The sequence below is a fragment of the Eptatretus burgeri genome, chromosome 2 (assembly GCF_056783735.1).
Source record: "Eptatretus burgeri isolate ZD-2024b chromosome 2, Ebu_testis_v1, whole genome shotgun sequence".
NCBI lineage: Eukaryota > Metazoa > Chordata > Myxini > Myxiniformes > Myxinidae > Eptatretus > Eptatretus burgeri.
Genome location: NC_140962.1, coordinates 109,478,935 through 109,506,434, shown reverse-complemented (window position 1 = coordinate 109,506,434; position 27,500 = coordinate 109,478,935). Strand labels below are relative to the sequence as shown.

Here is a 27,500-nt window from a genome sequence, read left to right as displayed (position 1 = left end):
TTGTTGGATAAGTGTCCACCCCCCTGAGTTACTACTTAGTGGAAGCATTTTTGACAGCAATTTTCGCTGTGAGCCTGTTGGGATAGTTCTCTTTCAACTTTACACACCTTGATTGGGCAATATTTGCCAATATTTCTGTACAACACTGTTCAAACTCAGTTAAGTTGTGTGTGGGGAGCATTGATGGACAACAATCTTCAAGTCATGTCACAGATTTTCGATTGAATTTAGGTCGGAGCTCCAACTGGGTTACTCAAGGACATTTATCTTTTTGTTCCTTAGCCATTCCAGTGTAGCTTTGGCTGTGTGCTTTGTGTCATTGTCATGCTGAAAGGTGATCTTCCAATCCAATTTCAGGTTTCTTGCAGAGGGCAGCAGGTTTTCCTCTTGGATTTTTCTGTATTTTGCTCCATTCATTTTCCTTCCTATCCTGACAAGTGTCCCAGTCGCTGCTGATGAGAAACATCTCCATAGCATGATGCTGCCACCAACCTGCTTCACAGTCAGGATGCTGTTCTTTGAGTGATGTGCTGTGTTGGGTTTGTGCCAAATGTAATGTTTTGAACTCGACCAATAAGTTTCATCTTGGTGTCGTCAGACCACAAAACTTTTTGCCACATGGATTCAGATTCTCTAGAGTGTTTTTTTGCATACATCAAATGGGACTCAAGGTAGGCTTTTTTGAGTAATGGGTTCCTTCTTGCCACCCTACCGTGCAGGCCAGACCTGCGTTGTGCTTGGTATATAGTTGTCACATGCACACAGTGACCAGCCTTTACCATAAAGGCATGTAGCTTTTTCAAAGTTGACGTTGGCCTCTTGATGGCCTCTCTGATCAGTCTCCTCCTTGCTTGGTCATCCAGTTTGGAGGGACGGCCTGATCTTGGCAGGATCTTGGTGACACCATACGTCTTCCATTTCTTAATGATCGTCTTGACTGTGCTCCAAGGGATATTCAAGGCCTTTGAAATATTATAATACCCATCCCCTGATCTGTGCCTTTCCACATCTTTATCCAGGAGGTCTTTTGAAAGCTCCTTGGTGCTCATGGTTGAGTGTTTGCTGTGAAATCCATGACCTAGCAGAGGAAACCTACAGGAACAGCTGATTTTATTCTGAAATAATCAGAATCACTATAATTTAACACAGGTGGAAGCAAAGTGACTTGGTGTGTGATTTTGAAGGTGCTTGGTTATACCTGAGCTAATTTACAATTGCTATCATAAGGGGGGTGGACACTTATCCAACCAACATATTCTAGTTTTGTATTTTTACTTAGTTTCCTGAAATTTGTAGGATTTGTTTTTTCACGTGGAAGTTGTGGGTTACGATGTGTAAATAAATGTGAATGAAAGTTGTGGGTTACGATGTGCAAATAAATGTGAATGGAAGTTGTGGGTTACGATGTGTAAATAAATGTGAATGGAAGTTGTGGGTTACGATGTGCAAATAAATGTGAATGGAAGTTGTGGGTTACGATGTGCAAATAAATGTGAATGGAGGTTGTGGGTTACGATGTGGAAAAATGTGAATGGAAGTTGTGGGTTACAATGTGTAAATAAATGTGGATGGAAGTTGTGGGTTACGATGTGTAAATAAATGTGAATGGAAGTTGTGGGTTCCGATGTGTAAATAGATGTGAATGGAGGTTGTGGGTTACGATGTGTAAATAAATGTGAATGGAGGTTGTGGGTTACGATATGGAAAAATGTGAATGGAAGTTGTGGGTTACAATGTGTAAATAAATGTGGATGGAAGTTGTGGGTTACGATGTGTAAATAAATGTGAATGGAAGTTGTGGGTTACGATGTGTAAATAAATGTGAATGGAAGTTGTGGGTTACGATGTGTAAATAAATGTGAATGGAGGTTGTGGGTTATGATGTGTAAATAAATGTGAATGGAAGTTGTGGGTTTCGATGTGTAAATAAATGTGAATGGAAGTTGTGGGTTACGATGTGCAAATAAATGTGAATGGAAGTTGTGGGTTACGATGTGTAAATAAATGTGAATGGAAGTTGTGGGTTACGATGTGTAAATAAATGTGAATGGAAGTTGTGCATTACGATGTGGAAAAATGTGAATGGAAGTTGTGGGTTACGATATGTAAATAAATGTGAATGGAAGTTGTGGATTACGATGTGGAAAATTGTGAATGGAAGTTGTGGGTTACGATGTGGAAAAAATGTGCATGGAAGTTGTGGGTTACGATGTGTAAATAAATGTGGATGGAAGTTGTGGGTTACGATGTGGAAAAATGTGAATGGAAGTTGTGGGTTACGATGTGTAAATCAATGTGAATGCAAGTTGTGGGTTACAATGTGGAAAAATGTGAATGGAAGTTGTGGGTTACAATGTGGAATATTGTGAATGGAAGTTGTGGGTTACAATGTGTCAATAAATGTGGATGGAAGTTGTGGGTTACGATGTGGAAAAATGTGGATGGAAGTTGTGGGTTACAATGTGGAAAAATGTGAATGGAAGTTGTGGGTTACAATGTGGAATATTGTGAATGGAAGTTGTGGGTTACAATGTGTCAATAAATGTGGATGTAAGTTGTGGGTTACGATGTGGAAAAATGTGGATGGAAGTTGTGTGTTACGATGTGGAAAAATGTGAATGGAAGTTGTGGGTTACGATGTGTAAATAAATGTGGATGGAAGTTGTGGGTTACGATGTGTAAATAAATGTGAATGGAAGTTGTGGGTTACGATGTGTAAATAAATGTGAATGGAAGTTGTGGGTTACGATGTGTAAATAGATGTGAATGGAGGTTGTGGGTTACGATGTGTAAATAAATGTGAATGGAGGTTGTGGGTTACGATGTGGAAAAATGTGAATGGAAGTTGTGGGTTACAATGTGTAAATAAATGTGGATGGAAGTTGTGGGTTACGATGTGTAAATAAATGTGAATGGAAGTTGTGGGTTACGATGTGTAAATAAATGTGAATGGAAGTTGTGGGTTACGATGTGTAAATAAATGTGAATGGAGGTTGTGGGTTATGATGTGTAAATAAATGTGAATGGAAGTTGTGGGTTTCGATGTGTAAATAAATGTGAATGGAAGTTGTGGGTTACGATGTGCAAATAAATGTGAATGGAAGTTGTGGGTTACGATGTGTAAATAAATGTGAATGGAAGTTGTGGGTTACGATGTGTAAATAGATGTGAATGGAGGTTGTGGGTTACGATGTGTAAATAAATGTGAATGGAGGTTGTGGGTTACGATGTGGAAAAATGTGAATGGAAGTTGTGGGTTACAATGTGTAAATAAATGTGGATGGAAGTTGTGGGTTACGATGTGTAAATAAATGTGAATGGAAGTTGTGGGTTACGATGTGTAAATAAATGTGAATGGAAGTTGTGGGTTACGATGTGCAAATAAATGTGAATGGAGGTTGTGGGTTATGATGTGTAAATAAATGTGAATGGAAGTTGTGGGTTTCGATGTGTAAATAAATGTGAATGGAAGTTGTGGGTTACGATGTGCAAATAAATGTGAATGGAAGTTGTGGGTTACGATGTGTAAATAAATGTGAATGGAAGTTGTGGGTTACGATGTGTAAATAAATGTGAATGGAAGTTGTGCATTATGATGTGGAAAAATGTGAATGGAAGTTGTGGGTTACGATATGTAAATAAATGTGAATGGAAGTTGTGGATTACGATGTGGAAAATTGTGAATGGAAGTTGTGGGTTACGATGTGGAAAAAATGTGCATGGAAGTTGTGGGTTACGATGTGTAAATAAATGTGGATGGAAGTTGTGGGTTACGATGTGGAAAAATGTGAATGGAAGTTGTGGGTTACGATGTGTAAATCAATGTGAATGCAAGTTGTGGGTTACAATGTGGAAAAATGTGAATGGAAGTTGTGGGTTACAATGTGGAATATTGTGAATGGAAGTTGTGGGTTACAATGTGTCAATAAATGTGGATGGAAGTTGTGGGTTACGATGTGGAAAAATGTGGATGGAAGTTGTGGGTTACAATGTGGAAAAATGTGAATGGAAGTTGTGGGTTACAATGTGGAATATTGTGAATGGAAGTTGTGGGTTACAATGTGTCAATAAATGTGGATGTAAGTTGTGGGTTACGATGTGGAAAATGTGGATGGAAGTTGTGTGTTACGATGTGGAAAAATGTGAATGGAAGTTGTGGGTTACGATGTGTAAATAAATGTGGATGGAAGTTGTGGGTTACGATGTGTAAATAAATGTGAATGGAAGTTGTGGGTTACGATGTGTAAATAAATGTGAATGGAAGTTGTGGGTTACGATGTGTAAATAAATGTGAATGGAGGTTGTGGGTTATGATGTGTAAATAAATGTGAATGGAAGTTGTGGGTTTCGATGTGTAAATAAATGTGAATGGAAGTTGTGGGTTACGATGTGCAAATAAATGTGAATGGAAGTTGTGGGTTACGATGTGTAAATAAATGTGAATGGAAGTTGTGGGTTACGATGTGTAAATAGATGTGAATGGAGGTTGTGGGTTACGATGTGTAAATAAATGTGAATGGAGGTTGTGGGTTACGATGTGGAAAAATGTGAATGGAAGTTGTGGGTTACAATGTGTAAATAAATGTGGATGGAAGTTGTGGGTTACGATGTGTAAATAAATGTGAATGGAAGTTGTGGGTTACGATGTGTAAATAAATGTGAATGGAAGTTGTGGGTTACGATGTGTAAATAAATGTGAATGGAGGTTGTGGGTTATGATGTGTAAATAAATGTGAATGGAAGTTGTGGGTTTCGATGTGTAAATAAATGTGAATGGAAGTTGTGGGTTACGATGTGCAAATAAATGTGAATGGAAGTTGTGGGTTACGATGTGGAAAAATGTGAATGGAAGTTGTGGGTTACGATGTGTAAATAAATGTGGATGGAAGTTGTGGGTTACGATGTGTAAATAAATGTGAATGGAAGTTGTGGGTTACAATGTGTAAATAAATGTGAATGGAAGTTGTGGGTTACGATGTGTAAATAAATGTGAATGGAAGTTGTGGGTTACGATGTGTAAATAAATGTGAATGGAAGTTGTGGGTTACGATGTGTAAATAAATGTGAATGGAAGTTGTGGGTTACAATGTGTAAATAAATGTGAATGGAAGTTGTGGGTTACGATGTGTAAATAAATGTGGATGGAAGTTGTGGGTTACGATGTGTAAATAAATGTGAATGGAAGTTGTGGGTTACGATGTGTAAATAAATGTGAATGGAAGTTGTGGGTTACAATGTGTAAATAAATGTGAATGGAAGTTGTGGGTTACGATGTGTAAATAGATGTGGATGGAAGTTTTGGGTTACGATGTGGAAAAATGTGAATGGAAGTTGTGGGTTACTATGTGTAAATAAATGTGAATGGAAGTTGTGGTTTACGATGTGTAAATAAATGTGAATGGAAGTTGTGGGTTACGATGTGTAAATAAATGTGAATGGAAGTTGTGGGTTACGATGTGGAAAAATGTGAATGGAAGTTGTGGGTTACGATGTGTAAATAAATGTGGATGGAAGTTGTGGGTTACGATGTGTAAATAAATGTGAATGGAAGTTGTGGGTTACAATGTGTAAATAAATGTGAATGGAAGTTGTGGGTTACGATGTGTAAATAAATGTGAATGGAAGTTGTGGGTTACGATGTGTAAATAAATGTGAATGGAAGTTGTGGGTTACGATGTGTAAATAAATGTGAATGGAAGTTGTGGGTTACAATGTGTAAATAAATGTGAATGGAAGTTGTGGGTTACGATGTGTAAATAAATGTGGATGGAAGTTGTGGGTTACGATGTGTAAATAAATGTGAATGGAAGTTGTGGGTTACGATGTGTAAATAAATGTGAATGGAAGTTGTGGGTTACAATGTGTAAATAAATGTGAATGGAAGTTGTGGGTTACGATGTGTAAATAGATGTGGATGGAAGTTTTGGGTTACGATGTGGAAAAATGTGAATGGAAGTTGTGGGTTACTATGTGTAAATAAATGTGAATGGAAGTTGTGGTTTACGATGTGTAAATAAATGTGAATGGAAGTTGTGGGTTACGATGTGTAAATAAAGGTGGAAAAAGTCTGATTTAATGCAATTTAATTCCAGGCTATATAATAAGGCAACAAAAAGGTGAAAATTGTGAAAGACGGTGGAGACTTTCTATAAACACTGTGTATACAGGTGGACTGTGAAGCAAAAGTTACGATAGAGTTGCACACATTTATTAATACACTTGAATAAATGGAACTTTTGTGAACTACAGGAGTGGAGTTAAGCATCTTTCTATTGCCCTTCAACATAACTGTTCAAACTGTTAACCATCGGCATTAAGACCCTGCTGACCTAATTCTTGCACAGAATCACAAAAGGGTCTTGCGGAACTCGACATTGTCATTGATGGATGCAAATTCCTGTTACATAACCTCGGAAATGTCCTGCGGACTGTGTTTTTTGGCATAGACAAGATATTGAACTGCACCCAATGCGCTAAAACTTCATGGTGATTAAGTCAGGGGAATGCGGAGGTCATTCTTCACATCGCTAATGACCTATCCAACGATTAGCAACATAGTCTCGTCAACTGTATTGTGACTTTTGCTTAACTCTGTAAAACAAATACACACACACACACACACACACACACGTTAGTGTCATGATACATTGAGGGTCGGTGTGCTACTTTAGTTTGTAATGTATTACTCCTAACTACAAACCTCCTAACTACAAACCTCCTAACTACAAACCTCCTAACTACAAACCTCCTAACTACTGATCAGCAGGGCAGAGACAATGTGTTCATGTGGCAGATGGCACTTGGTACTCACAGGTCGTGCATCAAGTGCTTTGATGGGGCTCGATCTGTGCCTTGCTGCCTCGTCAAGTTAAGGGGTTTGATTTGTTGTAAAAATACATATGCACACACACAGTTTATCGTATGCTTGCATCGATGAATTTAATATTGTTCATATAGATCCGTCATGCAATTTGTTTCATAATTGGTTAAGTACTGGCTTGGGGCTCATCACTCACAATAGCTTTATTTATGGGCCCTCTTTCTTTTCCTCATAGCTATCTCCTCCTTGACAGGAACACTCTGCCTAAGAAAAGCCTCAGGTATTCCCTGCCCGTATGTGCTGGCCTCGCGGAAGTGATGTCATTGATGCAGATACCCCCTTTGTGTTCCATTTTGTGAGCGTGTTGGCCCACCTTGCTGATGTTTTGGCTTCTGCAAAAGTTCCATGCCATCATGGCTGCCTTCCCTGTGTCATTCTTTTCTGTTGGCTTTGCACCCGTGAAGCAAACCATCGCTGAACTACTCATTTCTTGTGGCTAGCAAAGTGCATTCTCACATTTTGACTGCGTTGCTCGAGTCGCTCAGTATGGCTCTGTGTTTTCTTTGTCCCTTTATCAATGGTGTGGTTTATTTCCACTCACAGAAATAAAGCACTTGCTTTCATGTACGGTTGTCGGTTTTGCATGATTTACATATTTGCCGACAATGGTCAGCACAGAGCATATTGAACGAGCACAAATGATTGAAACCCTGAAACGATGTACTCGGTGGAGTGGTCAAAGCCATGTGTTGTCAACATCGCTTGAACTACTTGCCTGTATTGAAGTATCTTAGACTGTCATTGATATCTAAAAGCCAGCTGAAAATGAAGGGTATGAGGAAGCAGAATTTGGGTCGGAGTGTTTTACTTTCTCTTTCATACCTATTGTCCATCAGAGGAGAAAATAATGGAGTCATCCGATACGAATGTATTGATTTGCTGTGCTTATATGTATACATCCTACTTTGATTAGCACACCTTTTGTAAAGCTTGTAAGATCTTGGTGAGGCCATGCGCACATAACAGTGATGTACTGCGACACCGAAAGCATGCACTTGCGGTCACCCCATACTGGATCTGCATCAAACTTCGTTTCATTCCAGCCATCACTTTGCCATTTGAGATATTGACCTTTGCCTTGCATCTATGATAGTGGAAATGCTCTTCAATTTATTTCCGCATCCGCTCTGGAATGTAGAACCTGACATTTCTGAAAACAGGAAACGTTGTGCAGAAGTAATGCTGAAAGGCTCCTGTTTTCGCATTTGCGATGCCCAAGCTTATTTGCACGAGCCATTGAATGCTGGATAATAATTATCACAGTGAGATAAATCAACGTTCTCTTGCGCTAATGCTGTTTTAGACATGGTAGCTAAACATAACGTTTTAATTTTTTTAATCCATCAATTGCATTTGGTCACAGCAAAGCAACTGGTTAAGGCAGTGAATGCCAATGGATGAGTACAACCATGTCATTATTTTTGGGGCTCCGTGGGTCATTCCTTGATTGTGGGAAAGATGTGGGGTCTGAAAAGTGCTGATCGTTGCTTCGCACGGCTTGCAGGTGTGCACCATCTCAGCAACGTGCACAGGACGAGTGGTTGCGGTCGCACTCAATCGGTGGGCTCCAGGACACTGGGGAGCATTCTCCGCTCAACTCTGCGGCTTCCATCACTTCCCCGACAAACACTCGCTTCCACTTTCCCACACCCGGTGAGCACTTTGTTTGATGAGCTTTGATGAATTCACGTCTTCCCATCATGGTCTTCTGTCATCTTACTTTCTGATGTTTTTTGAGTAACATGGTTTTCCAAAAAGGTTCAACTACTGAACCTGGTTTGAGGCATCGACTGGTCTTCAAACATCCAGTTGTAGCAATTATCATAGCAGATATTATGTATGATGTCATTTTTCAAACTTGGTTCAAATGTAAGCCCTTTTCGATGGAGTTTTCAGCCACTGGGACACATATTGATCATTCCAGACGTTCAGGACAATATTCCTGATGGCATTGGAATAGAAGTCGTGTTTTGGCTCTGAAGTTTTTTTCAAAATGAAAAAACATCTTTTTGATATTTATTTATTTACTTATTCATATGCAGCCTGTGGCTACTTGGCTACATCATTTTCTGGGGGCATGGCTGTGCCAATGATGCAATGCCCCCTGTTACAACATGCTGGTACTCATTTCACTGACCTCAGAAGGATGGCATGCTGAGTAACCATGTCTGGTGTTAATTCAATGGTTGGAAAAAGGGGCTTGAAGCTCAAGATCCTAAGATCTTAAGCCAGCCGCCGTAACCGTAAAGCCAACACCAGGATTGTTTTGATATAATCTCAACAAAGCAACGCTGCTACCTGAGTTGAACCATGACAGCGTAATCCTGTTTTATTTTTCCTTTTAATGCTTTGACCACCAGCTTGTTACATGATCAACAGTGGATCATTCATACTCATTACCAAAGTCAACCATCTCACATCTGGCCAGCAGACGCAGCCCAATGTTTTTACCATTAGACATGTCTCTTGAAGCTTATTCATTTGTGTTAAATGAAATAGATCTCGATCATTAATCTGCATTCCCTTGAATTTACATGTTTGTTGGGATGCAAAGGTTGCCTTCCTTGACTTTGAGCTATCTCGTCTGGGTTTGATTCCAAACTCGACAACAAACTGTCAGATTGGTGCTCTCCATGCAGAGTGTTACATCAATGAGTGTGCCTTCCCTCGGAAGGATGTTAAGTTGGGGACCCATCTGCTAGCATTCGCTATTAGACATTAAAGAGGTTATCACCAGCACTCTGGCTAAATTCCGAAGTTACCACCGGCACCCTAATCTGAATTCCAAATAATTATTTCCAGCATCCAAGTCAATTTCCAAGTTATTGTCCTAATCTCCGGGAGCATTGCATCAGCTGCACACCCATGCCTCAGTAATGATTGGACCACCGGGCTGAATTCGAAATCGAATCCCGGCCCAACAAGCATTCCCTAACGACAAACTTACTCACTCGGATATTTTCCTGAAAAGCGATTAAATGAATTCATTTATCTTCGATTGCAGCGAAGTCACAAAAATATAACATTTCAGACAAATTATCTTGTTTATCCCTGGAAGCTAATTTTATTCTATAGACCTCTCACTACATTTATTCTCACTTTTGATGACACCTAATCTAAATATATCCGTTTTCCATGGTGAGAGAAACTGTTACGGATATACCCAGACATGCTTCATTCCAACCCTTTTCTAACATCACACCACTCCTATTCTGTAAAACTATTGGTTACTTGTAATAAAATAGGCAAAGAGGGTGTGCTCCCCAGATCGATCATCTCTCATGATGGCAATCTTGCTCGCCTCGCATGTAGCATTTCTTCCATGCCGCTCACTTATAACGCAGACGTGCATCGCTGTTTTACGCAATCAGTGCACAATTAGACATCCTGATTTTCTGACAGCCGTTTGAATTCAACGCTGAGTGGAAAAACTTACTGCATTGTTGCAGTCTTTATTTAAAGCGTGCTACTTCGATTGATTGTTTGATTCTGACCTGACATAGCTGGTAAGGTTGAAAGGCTAACAGGGAGGAAAAATATCATAGAAGAGATTTTTAAAAATTATGATGTGGAGATGGTTTGGTCACGTGTTGTGCATTAAGGATCAAAATATATCAAAAAGAGCAATGTGCTGGGCACCTGATGGGAAGAGAAGGGTTGGGACGGCCAAGGGAGATCTGGCAAAGTACCGTCAAGAAGGAAATTAAAGGAATAATGGTCACCTGAAATAAAATTGGAATGTTGCCCAAAGACTGACAAAGGTGGTGGAAGTTTATAAGAAACTATATTTGCCAGGTGGCATGATTGGATAATAAGCAAGCAGCAAGCACTTCGATTATTATCAAACGAAAATAACACCATTTGCTTGTCTAGTTTGAAAAATTTGACAATTGCATTTCCCCGAGCTTGAAGGAGATTGAACACGGCAAATGAGGGGGTTATCAAGCTTGTTGCTCTCGTCCAAATATTGAACAGCCAAACAAGATGGAAATTGGATTTATTGTGTGGAGCAGAATGAGCAGACGTCTTTTCCCTCGAACAGCCATGCTCATCCGAAGTGGAGTTTGGTGGCGACAGTGAGCGATCATTTCATTGTTTGTGCCCGAACCTGACCTTTAAACTTTTGCTGAAGTAAAAGGACGTCGGTTGAAGGTCGCGATGGGATACGAGTCTCCCCAAAGGCTAGTGTGTCAGTTTGCATTGGTGGACAAGGTAAACAATGGATTTTATCACCTAAAAGTTGATAAGAGCATATTTACTGCACTGAGGAATGAGGTAGGGTTGACATTTTGAGCACTTTGCCCTTTGTCAGAGCAAAATACTTTGAGCCCGAACCCTTTTGGGCTTATTTTGTCCAACACATGTGGATGGAGAAAAAGTCTTTAAAAAGTAGTATTTGGCAAATTTAAGCAACATGTTTATTCATGAGACATTTCACGCACAGAATGGTCGTCTCGTGCCGAGAATGGCTGTTGTGGACCCACTCCTTACAGATGGAACACAGGTTCCAAATTCCCCCTGCCGCCCAAGCTGCCCATGCAATCCTCTTCATGAGAGAGATGAACATTTTCCTGTTGAGACCTGTTTGATGTTCCTTTTGACCTCCCAGTCTCGTTGACTGTGTACATTTCGTCGGGACTAAAGTGACACTTCTGTTGAAACGTTCTTGAAATTTTTTTTTAAACACTTAAAACCTTTAGCTCTTACAGCTTACATGGCTTCTGATGTCTGAAGGGAAACGTCTTTGCCATGACAAGTCGTATCCCAAAAGTAAATCAGGACCAAGTTCTTGTTTTTCAGGATTGAATCGATGGTTGGTATGAAGGTTTTCTTAAGTGGTTTTGGAGTAAATGCAAAGAAGAATGGCTCTCGTTATTTTACATGATTAACTGGTTGTCTTTTCATTGCCTCTTAAAAATCAGACTTTTTGCAACAAGTAAGCTCTTCGGCACACAAACTTCAGCACTGCTTTCATACCTTCTTCTTTTTTTTGTACACATTGTTGAGGCTCATATAAGAGCTAACACACAGAACATAAAACAAGGGGAACAGGAGGCAAGAGGGGTGGGAGAGGAAAGCACAAAACAGTGGAGAACAGAGACATTAGGAAATCTGTGGAAGGGAAAGGGATGGGGTGGGGTACATGGCGTAAACAAGATGGACACCGCAGGGAATTTGAAGGAGGTTGGTATTGGGTGGATTAACAGGGGTAGAAAAGATCATGGTTTTAGATGGGGGAAGATATTAGATGGTGGTGAACAGCTGTTTTGAAGACATTAGGGGAGGAGTGGGATGGAAGAGAGTGTGGGAGTTTGTTCCAAAGGTGGGAAGAAAGAGGAATGAAAGAGTGAAGGTGAGCAGTGAATCTTTGTTTTGGTAGTTTCATCAGTAGGGGGTTGATAGCAGACCTTGACCACCCTGCAGAAATATGGGGTGTGGGGTTGGGGGGGACATATCGCAGACCGAGTTAGGGGGTGAGGGGCGAAGCCGGTGAGGAGATGGTAGAAGACAGAAAGACCACCTACCTGCCTGCAGTGAGAGAGTGAGAGACCCAAAGACTAAGCCTCACCGCCGGAGATAACAATGATCCTAAATGCCTTGGTTTCCACAACACAAAGCCGAGAAACGTGAGAGGAGGGAGCATCATCCCAGAGGGGAGAGCAGTACTCCATCACGCTGTGGATGAAAGCTTTGTATGTGGTTAGGAGCTCAGGTGTGCCAAGGAAGGGCTTTGCACGATGGAGGATGCCCATTTGGCGACTGGCTTTTGAGGCCAGGGCAACACTTCAGAAACACCTTCAAATGTTTCTGAAGTGTTGTTCTTGCATCACCACTTTGTTTTCAGGGTTGCTTTAGACTCATCTGATGGATTTTTTTAAAGATTCACTTGCGTTTTTAATATTTTTGTCATCCCATGATTGTTCTTTTGTATTTGCCAATTGTAAAAATGCATAGATGTTTCAAAAAAAAGGGATTCATCAATACATAATACATCCAATCAGCCATACATACAACCATGCATACTATTTACATACATACATGCATACTTACATCCATACATACTATATACATATATACATACGTACAAATATGTATACATATATACATACACACATCCAAAACACACAAGTCCATCCATCCATCCATTTATACGTATACACCATCTCTCCCTGATTGGCCACTACTTATTGAAACTCCCAGCACATATCAGGCCCCTTCTGGTCTAAATAGGTCCCCAGGTTCCTTTAACAAAACAATACATGTTTGATGTTTAATACCCATCTTGCATCCCACCCATAAATTAGCATTAAATTTCAATAGTGCATTTCATTCTTTCGAGTTGTACTTAATACGCTCTGAAAATGCAGACAAATTACATGTTCTTTATAGATTTGAATTTGGGACAAAAGTAGTTTTGTTCTCATCCTTAAAAGCACGTTTTAAAAGATGCATTGGTGATTTGAAAGGCCCTTGATTGTGGCTGGCAAGACAGCAACTAGCTTGGAAACTGACAGGATATCTTGCATTTGTGCTGTCCAGCCTGGGTTCAAATCTTCACCAAAATGTATCTTGGCATACTGGTGTTTCACGTACTGAGTGATGGAGCAATGTGTACACTGTCCATCAGAAGGACATTCGACCGGAGAAGCTGTTGGCCAGCACAGGATGTATGTGGACGTTTAAGATCCCATGCTGTGTCTTTAGCAAAGAGTAACCAAGTTATCACCGGCACCTTGAGCAAATTACAAAATGCCTGCCGCCTTCAGTCGAATGGCAGAGGGCCAAAAACGTTTGCCGCCTGACCCCACGAGAAGGTAGAACTAGAACAGACTGACCAATCAAAGATTGCATAACCTCGCCCAGACTTGGTTTATGTCGTTTTATAGTCCGTATTTATTGATGTACTCGCATTCTAATTGTACCGTACATACTTTATAGACATACTGTTGGACCCTGACATTCGCAGGGGATACGTTCCTGAAAAATGCTGCAAATGTCGAATAATTCGAATGTCGGGGCATTGTTTCAATGGGAAAAAGGGGGGTGGGTTCCCGGCAGTTTGTGATTCATAACGGAAAATTAAAAATCCCGTAAAAAACATGAATACACCCATGAAAAACTGAGGCAACGTGAAGCACAGGGCCGAAAATGTAGAAACGTGAATGTATGAACCGTGAATACGCGGGGTGGCAAATAGCGGACACGTGAATGCAGGGGTACGACAGTACTCACATTGTAATTAAACCTACTTTAAAGACCTACTCATATTCTAATTGTACATACTTTATAGATGTACTCACATTGTAATTGTACATACTTTATAGACGTACTCATATTGTAATTGTACATACTTTATAGACGTACTCACATTGTAATTGTACATACTTTATAGACGTACTCACATTCTAATTGTACATACTTTACAGACATACTCACATTCTATTTGCACATACTTTATAGACGTACTCACATTCTAATTGTACATACTTTATAGACGTACTCACATTCTAATTGTACATACTTTATAGACGTACTCGCATTTTAATCTATATTAATATTTCGGCACGCCCCTTTCTTTGTTCCTCCATTAGATTTTTGTTACTGCATGAAATGAAACAAGATTTGACACATATACTAATGATATTATTGTCTTCCTTAAGAGGCCCCTCGAAATTCGTTATGATGCATTTTCACAAACTCCAACGGATTCCATTCAAATTCGGTACGATTATGGCTTTTGGTCCAACTTAGGTCATTGGCTTTAAAAAATTTTCAAATCCACTCAAGTTTAAGGCCTACGGGGGACGCAAATTTCCACTTTGCCCCCGGGCGCTGTTTCCCTTCGCTACGCCAAGCTGTTAGGGTTAGGGTTAGGGTTAAGGTTTGGGTTTGGGTTAGTGTTAGGGTTAGGGTTAGCTACCCTAACACTAACCCTAACCCTAACAGCTAACCCTAACCCTAACCGCTAACCCTAACCCTAACCGCTAACCCTAACCCTAACTGCAACCCTAACCGCTAACCCCTAACCGCTAACCGCTAACAGCTATTTAGGAAATTTGCAAGAAAGCCCAGGCAACACCAGGCTTTATTGCTAGACCGAGCAACACCGGGCATTACTACTAGTTGTACATACTTTATAGACGTACTCACATTCTAATTGTATATACTTTTCAGGGTATTCAGTTGATTAAAATGAGAATGTGTATTACTGGCTACCACAAGGTGGCGTTTCTGGCCTACATCAGCACATTCTGTGTGGCCAAACAAACAGACATGCAGACTCAAATGCAATACTCTCTCCTTTCGCGAGGGTAATAATTGGGGCCATTCGAAGGAGTGGTAATGATGACATTATAAAATACGAATCACCTTCTCGGGAACTTCAATGCACGAGGAGGCCATTTGACACATCAAGCTGGCCCTATGGTTGTCAACCTATAGTTTTTTGTTCATGTTCCATTCTCTTTAAATTCTGAGCATCAAGCATGGAAGTTGCCTGTACCATTTTTGTAAGTCTTTGGTATGGTTAATTATGGGGTAGGTTCGAATCACCGACCTCCCAGACTCGGAGTGAATTCTCCAAAATTGCATCACTGAATTTGGTTGTAGATGTATGAAATAAACCCAACATGAGGCAAGTATTCACACAACACAAGTAAACATGAAGAAAGACAGTAAGTCCTCGTTTAACATCGGCCTAGTTATCATTGTTTAGTGAGTCGCTGATATATTCGAGAACATCTTCGTTTAAAGTCATTCACCGTTCCATTATAAAGTCGTTTTACCTCTAATCTAGTACCAAGCTCATAGTTTTCCTCGTTTTAATGAAGCTACAGTATACATCATAACCGTAAATACCGGTGTATAGGCCGTACCGTACATATTGGTGTATAAGCTAACCCAGAGTACATGCATTATCGGCCTTATATACACTGAGCTGTGCATCGATAACATCGGTGGTTGCGTCCTCCTCTCTGATCTCAGGTGTGTGACAAGTATGGTGGTGATCCACCTGACTAGCTGCCACGTGTTTATATGTTAAACTGATGCAGGTGTGCATGAATGGTGTGTGGAGGAAGTTGTGGCCTGGATGTGTCAATGACTTGAAAAGATTTGAAGATGTTGTCCTCGCTATGAAGAAAGTTATCCTTGGCTTGGCCAATAAAGCGGGTTTTGATGAGGTGGAAGAAGCCGACGTTACACAACTTCTGCAATCACACAGAGAAGAGCTAATAAATGATGATCTGAAGCAACTCCAGATGATGATATTCAATTGATTTGTTCAAATTTTTTAAAAACTTGCACTCGAAATGTAAATCATGTCTTTTGGCTGGCGATCAATTTTTCCGTGGAACCTAACCACCCATGTTTACATCAATTCTTATGGAAAAATTAGATTAATTTGAATGCGTTTCAGTTAAAGTCACACTTTCACGAAAGTAACTACAACGTTAAACAAGCACTGACTGTATTCCTAGTTCAACCATACTTAACTATTGAGATCATATCATGCACATATTTTATAGCCGTCCCTGACATTTAGTCATTGACATTTATCAATTACATCCTAGAAGAGTCTGAGGTTTTTTGAAATCCTCAACAATGTAGATTTGATATCGTAATATATGCTCAATGAAATGTAGTTGGATGGAAATGTGGTTTATTTAAACAGTGATGTAAAGTTGTTTGACCTCGTATTTACGAATTAACTTTCTTTCAAGTATTTGTAAGCTTCACATTGGATTAAATCCGAAACTAAACAATGCTCTTAAGGTCTCCAACAACTTAACCCTTTGTGTTGTCTGTTTCCACAGCAAGTCCAAACACTGCTCAATTCAGCATGTCCTTCCCAAACGTATTCCGTTCGAACAGCGTTTCGACCCATGATCCAACTTACGAGATGTATGGAGACACACGGCTGCGGAATAGCTCTGCGTCACTGGACGAACGACACCGTGGGATCAGCCGGTCAGCCTCATTCCGGGATGGCGTTGAGGAAGGTATGTATGGCACACCTGGAATCATGCACTTTGTTAAGGTGTGCCTTCCTCGAAGCTGCAACTTTTTACACTCGCCAGAGGAGTGGGTATTACATTTCAGTCTGTGTCTGTCTATCTGTTTGTTTCCTTGTCTGCACAGAATTTAGTGTTTTTCTCCGCAACCGCTTGTCAGATTGAGATGAAATTTTCACCATTGGTGCGACTACTCATGTAGAATGTTTTATTGATAAAGGTCACATGTTATGGCAGCCTGGTTGGAAAAAACCGAAAACACTTTGGACCTCTGTATCTCTGAAACCGTACCAAGGAAAAAATTGAAACTTGGCACACAGCAAGTACTCCTCATGGGGAATGATTGTGATTTTTCATGATGTCATAGCTGCCTTCCGTATGACGTCATAATTGCAGATGTATAATGCTACATCTGATCAGTGTGAATTTTTTTGAGGGTATTCTAGGGATAAAATGGTCCACAGTAAAAAAAATTGATGGTCATCGATCACATGATTCGGCAACCAGATTTTTTTTTCAAAAAAAAACCCTTCAAAAATCCTCTCTGAAGTAGCTGAACAGATCGAGGCAAAACTTTACATGTATGACCACCTATCCATAAGGAACAAAAGGTTCACACATTTGATGTCATCGGTCACATGGTTTGGCAGCCATATTGGATTTACCCTAAAACCTATAAAAAAAATATTCTTCTCCAGAAAGGCGAGACAAATTGAGGGGAAACTTCACGCAAATGTTCCCTAAGCCATGGGTGTACAAGTTTAAGCAATAGTTGATCAGTCACACGGTTTGGCAGCCATATTGGTATGAAGAAAAATATTAAATCATGTTTTCTCTGGAACTGCTTAACCAATTGATGTGAAACTTCACAAACATCACCGAGTCGTGATGAGGAATACATGTTGAAATTTTCAACTTGATCGGACACATGGTCTGGCAGCCATAATTATTTGATATTTTTGATGTGGGTTCTTTTTCATATATATATATATATATATTTTATTTTTTAGCCTGGTGTTGGCGCAGTGGTTAAGGCAGCGGCTTGGGATCCAAAAGGTCCTGAGTTCAAGCCCCGTTGGGCCACTGAATTAATACACCAGGGGGTTGACTCAGCCTGTCATCCTTCCGAGGTCGGCGAAATGAGTACCAGTGTACTGGGCCGGTGTATACCCCGGTTAAAATAGGTGTACCATATCCCTGTGTCGTAAAAGGCGACCAGGGTTGCGTCAGGAAGGGCATCCGGCGTAAAACATGTGCCAAATCAGTACGCGGATCATACGGATGATCCGCTGTGGCGACCCCTAAAAGGGAGCAGCCGAAAGAAGAAGAAGAAGATATATTTTTTATGTTTTTTTGAATAAGGCTCACTTGGCTGTGCCTGGATGGGTTTGAGGAAAGAGGAGTAGCAGCTGAAATGCAAATTCTATCCAGGTTCCTCCTGATGACTTCATCTTTGCTTTTTGCTTGTTTGGGTTCCTTCTGATGACTCCATTGTAGGACTGTACCTATTTGGTCTTCCATTTGATTTGAATTGAATTTTTTTAATTCCATTCTAAATTCAACTGAATAATAATAAACGCCACGGGTCAGGGTCAGGGACAGGTTTCAGATCAAAGCGGGGTTGCATCAAAGCGGGACGTCTTGGTACCCGATCATCACTGCCAGCTTTGAAAAAATGGCAATTCGAATTATGTCTCTTATTTATTACGTAACATACCAGTACACAAACACTACACAAAATTCACACTAAAAAAACTACACAAACACCACACAAAACAAGACCTGGCAAGGGTCTGCAATCTCTGATTGCTCTTTTTCTTGTTCATTATCAAATGGTAATATCTGTCGATTTCAAACACTGGTGGCGACAATAAAATGATACCTTCTTGACAACGGCATGAACATTGATGCCTCCTTATTTTCATAATAATTTCTTTCTTTTCTCTTCTCCATCATCTCTGAGTCAATCTGCATCTGTATTTCATTTCCTTGGTCTCTGTCTGCCCCCCTTTCATCTCCAAAATCTCTATGTATGCTTTTTCCTCTTGTTTCCACATCAGATGCATGCTTCTTATCAACAAGGCTCACCTCATTTACATTCAAACATTCTTGGATTTGGAGCTCTGGTTTGGAACTGTCACCATTGTTGAGGATGACTTTCCCTTTTGTAGAAATTAATTCCACTGAAGTGTGTGTGTGTGTGTGTGTGTGTGTGTGTGTGTGTGTGTGTGTGTGTGTGTGTGTGTGTGTGTGTGTGTGTGTCCATGTGTGTCTCAGTGAACCAAACTTCACTTGTTTAGTCACCCCACGATTATTCATCGTTTTTTAAATTTAATTTACAGTGAACAATGAACATGATTTAACTCTCCCTCAAAGGGGATGCCATAACCATTATGCTACCGGCTACCAGACTTGGTGGGTAATGGTTAGAGCATCTGCTCTGAGTCTGGGATATCAGTGGTTTGAACTCCGGCCGAGTCATATCAAAGATTTTAAAAATAGTACGCTCAGCATTTAAAAAGGATCGAGCATAGACCAACAACCATAGGTTGGCAAACAAAGCACATGCTTTGATCGGCCCAATGACCTCCTCCTTACATGAACTTCCTTGTAAGGGATCATATATTATATACACTGCAAGCATGTCTTTTAGTCGCACCCAACTGTCCCTGGACTCTGTGTCCTTTTCTCCTGACAAGGTGGAGAGCCTGCTCTCAAACCTCGACTCAGATTCTGCAACCGGTCCAGACGGCATCAGCCCACGTGTCCTAAAATCCTGCTCTTCTGCTCTTGCTCACCCTCTCTCTGTTCTATTCACCCTCTCATTTGCTCAAGGTCATCTGCCATCTGCTTGGAAATCAGCTAACATCAATGCCCTGCATAAAAAATGTGCAAAAACAGATCCCTGCAACTACAGACCAATCAGCCTTCTCCCAATCATCAGCAAGGTTATGGAATCCATCACTTCAGACATTAAATCCTTCCTCTTCTCCAATGGCTTGATTTCCAATCATCAATTTGGTTTCAGACCAGGTCACTCTACCCTGGATATGCTGCTTCTGCTCTCCCAACAATGGATGGAGGTCCTCAATGCCAGACAGGAAATCCGAGCCGTATCCCTGGACATATCACATGCTTTTGACACAGTCTGGCACCCTGCCCTACTCACCAAACTCTCTTCATATGGTATCCAAGGCCATCTCCACTCATGGCTCGCAGACTTCCTCTCCTGTCACAGTCAACGTGTGGCCCTAAATGGAGTTCTTTCATCCCCTCTTCCTGTCCAGGCTGGAGTTCCTCAAGGTCGCGTTCTGGGCCCTGTTCTTTTTCTGGTTTTCATCAACGATCTCTCGGACTCTCTGGAAAATCCTCTTTATCTCTTTGCTGATGACTCCACCCTCTGCCTTACCATCTGTCATCCCTCAGACCGGCAAGCAGCAGCTTCTTCGCTCACTGCAGATCTGGATAAAATCACCAACTGGTCCAACACGTGGAACATGTCTTTCAATCCAGACAAATCTCAACTCTCACTATGTCTCTCCGAAAGGACCGTTTAGAAACCCCCCTGCCCCCCCAATCTACTTTCTCAACAATCCTCTGGAAGAAGTCCTTTCTTTCAAGCTTCTGGGTCTCATTAACTGCCTGACCTCTCCTGGGAAAGCCACATTTCAAACCTCGCCTCCAAAGCCAGTCGCCGACTGGAAATCCTCCGTCGTGCAAAGTCCTTCCTAGGCCCACCAGAGCTCCTGACCACTGACAAAGCTTTTGTCCGCAGCCTGATGGAGTACTGCTCTCCCATCTGGGCTGGTGCTTCTGCCTTCCACCTTTCTCAGCTTCACGCTGTGGAAACCAAGGCATTTCGGATCATTGGCATCTCCTGAAATGAGGCTGAGTCTTTGGGCCTCTCACTCAATCACCGCAGGTTGGTCGGTGGTCTTTCTGTCTTCTACCGTTTCCTCTCCAGCCTCGGCCCCCCTGCTCTCTGCGATTTGTCCCCACCACATTTCCGCAAGGCGCTCAAGGTCCGCCAACAACCCACTTCTGGTAAAACTACCAAAATCACGAATCACTGCTCACCTTCACTCTTTCATTCCTCTTTTTTCCCGGCTTTGGAATAAACTCCCTCACTCTATTAATTTCCATTCTTCCCTCCAGGCCTTCAAAACAGCTGTTCACCACCACCTCTTATCATCCCCCATCCAAATCCTCAATCTTTTCTACCCCCGATAATCCACCCAAGCCCACCTCCTTCAAATTCCCTGCTTTCCTTCCTGAAAGTCCCTGTAATATCCATCTTCTATTCCCCATGTTCCCCGTCCCATCCCTGTCCCTTCCACAGATCTCCTAATGTCTCTGTTCCCCACTGTATTGTCCTTCCCACTCCCGCCCCTCTTGTCTCATGCCCCCCTTGATGTGCGTTCTGTGATAGCTCTCCCACGAGCCTCGACAAGGTATACAAAACAAACAAAAAAACCTGGGTTAAGGTTTAAAAAAAGAACAAGGAGCTGACGTTCTCGGTCCCTACCTTTTGGGTGGTATGAGGAACAGATCTGATTAATATAAAAGCGAAATCTTGACCGGTTTTTGAAATATCGCCGAACATACACAAGCCAGGTTACTGAGATGGTTGCCATGGCAACATAATTCAGCTAATCACAGCCTGAACTAATCAGGTTGAGATAATTTCATTAGGAATAGTTATCTGCAATATGAAAGCGAAATGTTCAACTGTTTTATAAATATCGCGTACACAAAAGTACATGGACAGAAGATCGGCCGGTCGGTCGGATAGAGCTCATTTTAATGTCCCCTGTCTCTGACCTTGTCGGAGAGGCAGGGCACACAAAATATGAAAATTACATAATGTTGTCAGAATGTGTTCAGGCACCTTCCGTAATGCCACTATAACTATTGCTTGATAAGTGTTATTTCCTGATGGTAGCCATATTGACCCGAAATGCCTTGATGAGGGCAGTTTCTGTAGTTATTGTTTCAGATTCTAGCAAACTCGCTGTGTTTTTGCTTAATTTTGATCATCCAGAGCCATAATACTGTGCTGAGTATTGAAGAACTATACTAATTCAGGATAATGACCGGTTGTTGTAATATAGATTTGCATTGTTTTGATTTCACGGCTGTGATGTTGTTACAGTGCATGGTTCATCACTTTCTCTGGTATCAAGCACCTCCTCTGTCTACTCAACGGTATGTTTTCTGCATTGTAAAGCATGGGTAAAATCACCTGAAACTTATTTGTGCATTAATTATTGTCTTAATAATATGATAAATTTGATTTATTTAAAAACAATTGTGTGTGTGTGTGTGTGTGTGTGTGTGTGTGTGTGTGTGTGTGTGTGTGTGTGTGTGTGTGTGTGTGTGTGTGTGTGTGTGTGTGTCTTTGCCTCTGCCTCTGTGTCCCTCTGTCTCTGTGTGCCTGTACATCTCTGTGTGCCTCTGTCTCTCTGCACCTGTACATCTCTGTGTGCCTCTGTCTCTGTGTGCCTGTACATATCTGTGTACCTGTGTCTGTATGCACTTGTGTCTTTGCACATTTTTGTCTGTTCGCCTTGTGTCCATGCACCTTTGTGTCTGTGTGTCTGCATCTGTGTTTTTCTATCTACGTGTGTCCAAAGATTTGCCAAGAGTATGGGCATCCATTATTATAATTGTAATGCATACTGTGCATAACACATTGTAAGATACAAAAGTTGGTGTATCCTAGACTATCGTGAGCATCTCGATCGGATAACTTTTTTGAATGTCCCTCTTACACGTACATACAAAATAAGATTATTCGATGAGTTCTTTCTTTTAAGACGAAGTAATTCTGGATTTGAATTGAATAATTGCATTTATCTTTTTTTGAAAAACACCATGAACAATCGTCTATCAGTTTCCACGTACAATTATCATGATACCTGTGCCGTACACACGCTCCAAAGCACTAAATTTGTGAAATGGTATGCACTTTGATAAAATAATAAATTTACAGTTTGCACCTCGTTGTTTTAACAGTATGTTATGCCATTTTTATATTTATTTCAAAATCGTTTATGAAGCATTTCATTGACCAGTGCACCGTCTGTGCATCGAGTGGTCAACTCACCTGCTGTTCTTTTGTAATCCCTTATTCATTGCTGCTGTTTTGAAAATCCGAGGTTTCACAGTCTTTTCATATCCTTTCTTTGTCTTCAGTTGGCTTGAAATATTTTAGCTGCAGGTCCTTTTTGAAATTGAAATTGGGTTTTCTTTGTAAGTCTTAATCGGGTTGTTCATCAAAGATGACAGCAGATGTGCATGTTGCTGTTGGAAATGAATGAACATAATGTGGTTTAAAACTCAATATTTTTCATAGTATTCCCTTATTTTACCAAAAATTCAATATTTTCATCAAATGTTTTTGTTTACTCAGAAGTATGGAAATCTAACATCCATTTCCTTTTTTATTTTCTGAGCATTGTATGTCCGCTGCTGGGTTCCTTAATTTCTTTAAATATTTATGCACCAGAGTTTGGTCGTTGGGGGAAACAAAAAATGACAAAGAGACTATTATATAGCTCACTGGCATAAACATAGGGCTGAACTCTGTATTGCTTGCACGTATGAACACTACCTCCTTAGTTTTAACCAGCAGGGATTACTCGGGCATTTTTTTGTCGAATGAAGATATACGGGCAGTTTTCAGTTCGATCAAAGCCACTCACATGTTTTAACAGGACAGAGTATTTCAATTCAGAGCCTCACCATGGTATATAGCTTACAGTGTACCTTTGAGCCAGTGTGGACTCACTAACTCACTGATTGATGCACAGCACCAATAGCATTCCCATTCCCGAAAGGATGGGAAAGGCAATTATAATTGGTATCAGTGAGTGTGTGTATGGGTGTAAGTCCACATGCAGGTCTCCTTTAATGTACCATCTGGGTCACAGCAAATTGCATTTCAACAGAACATTTGGAGCAATTTCCCTCAGGCCTTGCAGCTCACCACGCACGATGGGCTCGACTCACCAGATGGAAATCTGATTGAGGCCATCCAGTCTTGCCAGTCGAGCTCATGATCTGAGGTGCAGTCGAAGGCTTGACAGAAATGCAACAAATGTTATCTTGAAGCACAATTTGCTGTGACCGCAGATGCTGTATTAAAGTAGTTCTGCGTGTGGACTCACACACTCGCTCACAGACACACAGACCTATTACAGTTGGCTCTCCCATCCCTTTGGGAATGGGACGAGACTAAAGATAGTTCAGTGTGAATTCACAATCAGCTTCTGACAATGTAATGCTTACGTATTTCGATTCGTTTTTCAGATATTTTCATTCTGAAAGCATTGTGTTTTTGATGATATCTTATGATGAGCAGAGAGGTTATAATGCAAGGTTAATTTGAAGGCTCTAAAAGGCAGTCTTTAATGTGTTATTTCGTTTGGCCATGCTTTTTTGATTGCCTCACCATTTCCCGAAAGGATGGGAGAGGTCATTGTAATTTGCCTGTGTGTCAGTGAGTGTGTGAGTCCGCATGTAGATATTCTTTAACATGGGTTGATCATTTTGAGATATACTGTAATCTATATACCCTGTTGAGGTTCAAGGTTGCTAAATAGTCAGTCTTGTTGAACTTGTAACTTTGCTCTACCATGGCACATCATCTTTCACTCCACTTAACATATTAAACGTCTTCTCTCAAAGTGATGGTGTGATTTTCACAAAATTTGGCAAAAGTTCCTTGCAGTGATCATTATAAAGTTTGTTTAAGCTATTCCTCAACTCACAGTGGACATCATACAAGTCAAAAGTTGAGAAAACAGCCTTTTTGGGTGTCACCTTGATACTACGCATGGAATTTTGATGATAACTGATTAAGAACTTCTTTTCTGTACCAGACCGAACAAACTTCAAAATTGGCAAGAACAGTTGAGCTGCATGACCTTTGGGCCTGTTCCAATAACTGTGATGCAATTTTCTTAACTTATGATAATGTTCCAACAAGCGCAGCTAATTTGTGTCAATCCAATAATGTTATACATACAGTATTTTAAATGATTATTTAAGGTTTTTGAACAAGAGAAAAAATAATAAACAAGAGTTAATTTTCTCCTTGTGTAATGAATTGTCTCCTCCCACATGCCATTGTTTAAGTAAACCTCAAAGACATTTGCCCAAAGTTTTTTTTTCTTCGTTTGATTTAACACCTGCTTTTTTTGGTTGTTGTTTAAAAACAAAAAAATTATAAGAACAATAGGTGACCATTGTATATACAAAAAAATACAATCAACTTTGCACAGACCAAAAGGGTCACCTCATCATCCATATACTTAGGAGAGCCGAGATTGGTAGGATTTGTGGCGTGTAATCGATGGCGCTCCAAGCGAGTCGTGTTTGTTGTAATGCCAGTTGTTTGCCCTGAAAAGCACTGCATGCTATCCTAAGCCGCTCCGGGACAATATAAGTAGGGTGGAGACGAGTGTGTGCAGGCATAGTAGGCTCATAGAGTCTCTGCAGTTAATGGCAAAGACTGAAGACTGAAGACTGCAGGATATGTTCTGGGTACAGTTGTCATTGTTTGTGCTTAAAATGTCTGTACATATTTGTTGTGGAATCATATGACCGACAAATTACATTTGCTGATTATAATTTGAGTGTTTATATCCAAATATGTTTCTTCACTTCTTTTTGGTTCGTTGTCATGCCTGTTGTAATGTTAGTTAAACTTCAATGATTTTCCTTAAGTTTGATTAATTTTTAAGTCGTGAAACAAATGTGCTGCTTAATATTTGCACTGAACACAGTTTTTAGAAACTGTAGATTGATTGATTAAATATTTGTAAAATGAAGAACTAGTCTTGCTCAGGAAGTTGGCAAGTGTGTATCTGCACCGGTGGACAAGACAGGACAATGGATGGAGTCAACAGGAAGATGTGTTATATTCAACAAAAATATGACAACTTTTCCTCCGACGAAGGGTAATGCCCAAAATGTCACCACCTCCTCGCTTTCCATGGCGGTTAGCATACCTCGATCAACATCCTGTTGATGTCATCTGCAGTGTTAAATATTTCAAAACTTGTACTGATGAACTTGTCCTTTAATTTTAATCACACTGTGGCATTATTTGCTCTGATTTGTCCTATTTGTGCTGATGATTTGTCATATTCGGCACTATTTGTCCTATTTCTTGGAATTAACTTGTGTCCTATTTAACATAGGAATGACAGGTTGTATTTGAATGTTAGTGCTAGCCAAGGGTAGTGCTGTGCAAAAATGCATTAAATTATCAGTGCCAGTTAAGTTATATGCTGTCCTATACATCCATCAAAATATCATTGCCACAAAAGCCATAGAGTGTGATTCAGTGAACTCTATTTTGCATTCCAGTTTTTTCATGCAAAGTCAAGGATCATGGAAAAACTATAACACAGAAGGTTCAGGATGCAACAGAACAAAAGGAACACTAGAAAGAGAGGAGGGGAAGCACCAACAGCAGGATTGAGTGTCAAAATGGAGGGAGACTTCGACAAATAATATATGTGGGGAAGAACGAGTGCGAGGGAAGGACACATGGGGTGGAGAAGATGGATGCGGAAGCAAATTCCCAGGAAGAACAAACTGGAAACTTGGAAAGAGCTGGACATGGGGAGGGTTAACGGGGGTAGAAAAGATCATGCTTTTGGATGGGGGATGATCTGATATGGTGGTGAACAGCTGTCTTGAAAACCTGGAGGGAGAAATGAGATTGAAGAGAATGTGGAAGTTGGTTCCACAGGTTAGAAAAAAAGAGAAACGAATGAGTGGAGATGAGCAGTGAATCTGGATTTTGCAAGTCTCCCCAAAAGGGGATTCTGATGGACCATGTGTGCCCTGCAGAACCCTGGGGATGACAGAGCATGGCAAGAGCAGTGGGAGCAAGACCAGAAAGGAGGTGGAAGAAGACAGACTACCGACCTATCAGCGATAGGAAAGTGATGGACCATAGACTCAGCTTAATCATGTTGGATTCCAATGACATTGAGGGTCTTGATTTCCGTGGTGTCAATTTGAGCAAGGTGTGTGACCGAGGGGGAAACTCCATCAAGCTGAAAATGAAGGCCTTGGAGGTGGATATGAGTTTAGGTGTGCCAAATAAATTCTTTGCACGACGCAAAATGCTCAGCCTTTGGAAGCCAACTGAGAAATGTGGTTTCCCAAGAAAAATCATATTGATCATAAGATCCAAGACTTTGAATGATTGAACTTCTTCAAGAGGATTGTTAAGAAATTCGATGGGAGCGTTTGCCTGATGGTCCTTTTCAGAGAGGAGTGAGAGTGTAAGATTTGTCAGGGTTGAAAGATATTATATGTGGTTGACCAGCTGGTGTTTAACTCAGGAGAAGGTGACTGTCTGCTGATAAGTTGGCTTCACCACTCAGGTTTTTGCATTGTAATCCTGAGATTGCAAGTTCAAATATTGATCCATAAAAAGCTAAGTAGGTAAAAACTTTTCTCTGTACATCCCAAGCCATAATGCAAACTCAGTAGCTTCCTGCATCTCATCTGCCGGCATTAGTTGGTTGATGTTAAAGATCCTACGTTGTCCTTCACGAAGAGTCAGTGAGTAATCACTGGCAATC

At 40.7% G+C, this 27,500-nt stretch overlaps 1 protein-coding gene across 7 annotated transcripts in view; it reads left to right on the top strand.

Annotated features, from left to right (window-relative positions):
- The window catches only part of LOC147032810 (neuron navigator 2-like), a 254,665-nt gene that overhangs the window by 115,234 nt on the left and 111,931 nt on the right, over positions 1-27,500 (top strand). For 6 of the 7 annotated variants that reach the window (XM_085870682.1, XM_085870681.1, XM_085870680.1 and 3 more), the window contains 4 exons: positions 7,056-7,100; positions 8,385-8,533; positions 16,696-16,881; positions 22,046-22,098. In XM_085870682.1, coding sequence (XP_085726808.1) covers positions 7,056-7,100; positions 8,385-8,533; positions 16,696-16,881; positions 22,046-22,098 — 433 coding nt within the window. The remainder of the gene's footprint in view (positions 1-7,055; positions 7,101-8,384; positions 8,534-16,695; positions 16,882-22,045; positions 22,099-27,500) is intronic. The other variant, XM_085870684.1, reaches the window with a different exon arrangement.